At 35.5% G+C, this 2,871-nt stretch overlaps 1 protein-coding gene across 1 annotated transcript in view; it reads left to right on the top strand.

Moving 5' to 3' along the window:
• Nucleotides 1-2,007, top strand: part of LOC114067774 (brefeldin A-inhibited guanine nucleotide-exchange protein 1-like) — a gene marked incomplete at its 3' end in the record, with an annotated part of 60,349 nt that extends 58,342 nt beyond the window's left edge. Inside the window, exons 18-19 of the mRNA XM_027903434.1 lie at nucleotides 475-646; nucleotides 1,856-2,007. Coding sequence (XP_027759235.1) covers nucleotides 475-646; nucleotides 1,856-2,007 — 324 coding nt within the window. The remainder of the gene's footprint in view (nucleotides 1-474; nucleotides 647-1,855) is intronic.
• Between the last annotated feature and the right edge of the window lie 864 nt (nucleotides 2,008-2,871).

The following is a 2,871-nucleotide window of genomic DNA, read 5'->3' as shown; positions in this document are numbered from 1 at the left end:
TCTCTTTCTCTCTTTCTCTCTTTCTCTCTCTCTCTCTTTCTCTCTTTCTCTCTCTTTCTCTCTTTCTCTCTTTCTCTCTTTCTCTCTTTCTCTCTTTCTCTCTTTCTCTCTTTCTCTCTTTCTCTCTTTCTCTCTTTCTCTCTCTCTTTCTCTCTCTCTTTCTCTTTCTCTCTTTTTTTGGGAGGGGGTTTGTTTTTTGCTGGGTTTGTTTGGGTTTTCTGTTTTTGGTAATGTGTGTCTAATCAATCTGTGGATCCTACTGCATGGGTGTTAGAATGTCCTCATGTCCTTATATTATTTTGTAGGTATGACAGTGTAGTCTTGCATATGTTGAATACTTAAAAATGTCTTCTGAATCAGTAGGTTTGTCCTTGATGGTAATTTTTCATCTGCTGGGCAGTTCTATTGGCAGCATTGTAACTGCAAGGAGCTTGCCTCATTTGTTGATATTTATGGCTACTCTCTGTGTTTCAGGTTAAGAATAAAATGACAAAAGAACAATATATTAAAATGAATAGAGGTATCAATGACAGTAAAGATCTCCCTGAAGAGTATTTGTCTGCTATCTATAATGAAATAGCTGGAAAGAAGATTTCAATGAAGGAAACAAAAGAATTAACAATACCCACAAAATCTAGTAAACAAAGTAAGTAGTTTTAATACTAGCTTTCTTTGAAGTTTTGGCTCTTCAGTTTCATCAAATTCTCCTTTTTAAAAGGAGAGTTCAGTGAAGCAAACACCACTCAAATCAAAATGAGTCCTCCCTTCTAATTTTATATCGTTTTTCTTTTAACGTAAATGCATGACGATGCCTTCAAATCTGTGTTAAATGCAACTGCTTATTTTCACTTCCCTTTGTGTCTGAATTCCTGGCGATTGGTGCATTCACCATGGAGAGAAGGCAGGTTTTGCTGTTGAACAGCATCACATGGAAATTTAAGGGCTTTATGAAAAAAGTGTCACCGATAGGCATAGTGCAGAATAGACACACTGGGTGGGTCTTCTATTTCTATAGTAACCCTTGTGATTTCCTGCAATAACCAGTCTGTCATCTTCAAAAATGTTGCAATATTTGGTTTGTACGGCACTAATTTATGCATTTATAAAATGAATTATCTTTTCCTCTCTCAAATACCTGAAAAACTTGAGAAAAAAAAAACAACTTGTGTTTTACACAACATGAAGATTCAGGTGTTATTTATTCTTTTCTACAGAGAAGATTAAAGAGACTTGACTTTTTCCCAACATATTTGTATACTTTCAAGTTCTGTGTTAGCCTTATGAACAGATTGCTTGCAGGAAACTTGCATCTGGTAAAAAGAATCCCTCTTGTTTTCAGTATTTATTCAGTTATCATTATGTTTTATTGTAATTTTTAAAAAACTTATTATTGCATGCTTCTTGGATTTCACTGTCTTGATGCGATGGAGATTCTGTTATGGAAATGAAAACGTGATTAATGTAGTTGTCCATCAGAAAAACAATGTCCAGTTATTTTTATTCTTATTTTGTATGCTGATAGATTACTACGAAATGTTTCTTCGCTTTGAATTTAGCTTAGGGATGTGATATTTATGCTGTCAGTTGAGGTGATGGAGAAGAAATCTTTGTTGTGCAAATCTTAAAATGCTATAAAGGTTTAAAAACAGGTTACATTTCACACATTAGTTTGCCTTAAGTTAAATTTTATCTATATTGTAAAAGAAATATCTTTCTGGTGTGGTAATGTCAAAATGTAAAGTTAATAGAAAAATTGCATCTGAGTATTGCACTTAATGAAAAATGTGAAATTCTTATATTCCTAAAGACACCTCTAGTAAAGATGCACAAATGAGAGGAAAAAATCTGTTTACAGGTGTTGCTAGTGAAAAGCAGAGAAGACTCCTTTATAACTTGGAAATGGAACAAATGGCTAAAACAGCTAAAGCTCTTATGGAGGCAGTGAGCCACGTTCAGGCCCCTTTTACTAGTGCAACACACCTGGAGCATGTGAGACCCATGTTTAAGGTGAGATATGTGTTTAATACGGAGAGTGTCACAGTTTCTTAATAAAAAATACTGGCTGATAGGATTTATTGAAAATGCTAAAGATTTGTATCTGCTATGTTTTGATCATTTTGTAAGTTATTTAAATTGCTACAGGAAAGAAAGGATTTTGAGCCTTCTAATCTAATTTAATTTATCCTGGAATTTAAGAAGTTTCAGTGCTGGTGGAAGCAGCATCTTGATGCAATGGAGGAGTTAAGAGGAGTATGTTAAGGGGAAAAAACTATAAGGAATAGTTAAAAATTTGAAGTGTTAGCATTTTTATTTCAGGTATAGAGATGTAGTCCAATCCAGATTTATAAAAGTGAGAAATTACTAATTTCAGTTTGTTGTTTTGACTCCCTCTTATTGCGTCTAGGTGAGATTACTTAATTGTGTTTTGGGGGAGCAGTTATCAGAAAAAAATTTTACCTAATGTTGTCTGTGGCAGATTATTACTTCAGACAAGCTAAGACTACTTTGGGAGGAAGTAGCTGGACCTGTATTAAACTATTATTCTAAACACCTGTCTTTGCTCTTGTGTAGATCCACATCCCAAATGCCTTTTCTGTACCAGTGATTCAGATTCATAGATTCAGAGCCATTCAGCAGTGTGTGATGCCTCAGTGTGCTCTTGGATGTGGTCTCTGGCAAAACCAACCCATAGCAGCTATCTGCCACTGAAATAAGTTGTTGTGCCCTTACCATGTGCTCTCATTTGTGGCCCTTTGTGCAAGTCGTGGTCATCGCATGACCCCTTTGTGAACTGCTCCAGGGAGGTGAAGTCTCAGACCACTACTCCCATTACAATAAACAAATGGTTCCCTGGAGGGATGTGTTGTGAGG

Source organism: Empidonax traillii, unplaced genomic scaffold (genome assembly GCF_003031625.1).
Source record: "Empidonax traillii isolate 1590-97213 ecotype Southwest subspecies unplaced genomic scaffold, ASM303162v1 scaffold959:size240107, whole genome shotgun sequence".
Taxonomy (NCBI): Eukaryota; Metazoa; Chordata; class Aves; order Passeriformes; family Tyrannidae; genus Empidonax; species Empidonax traillii.
Note: the sequence above shows the minus strand (reverse complement) of the source record. Positions and strands in the feature narration are given on the sequence as shown.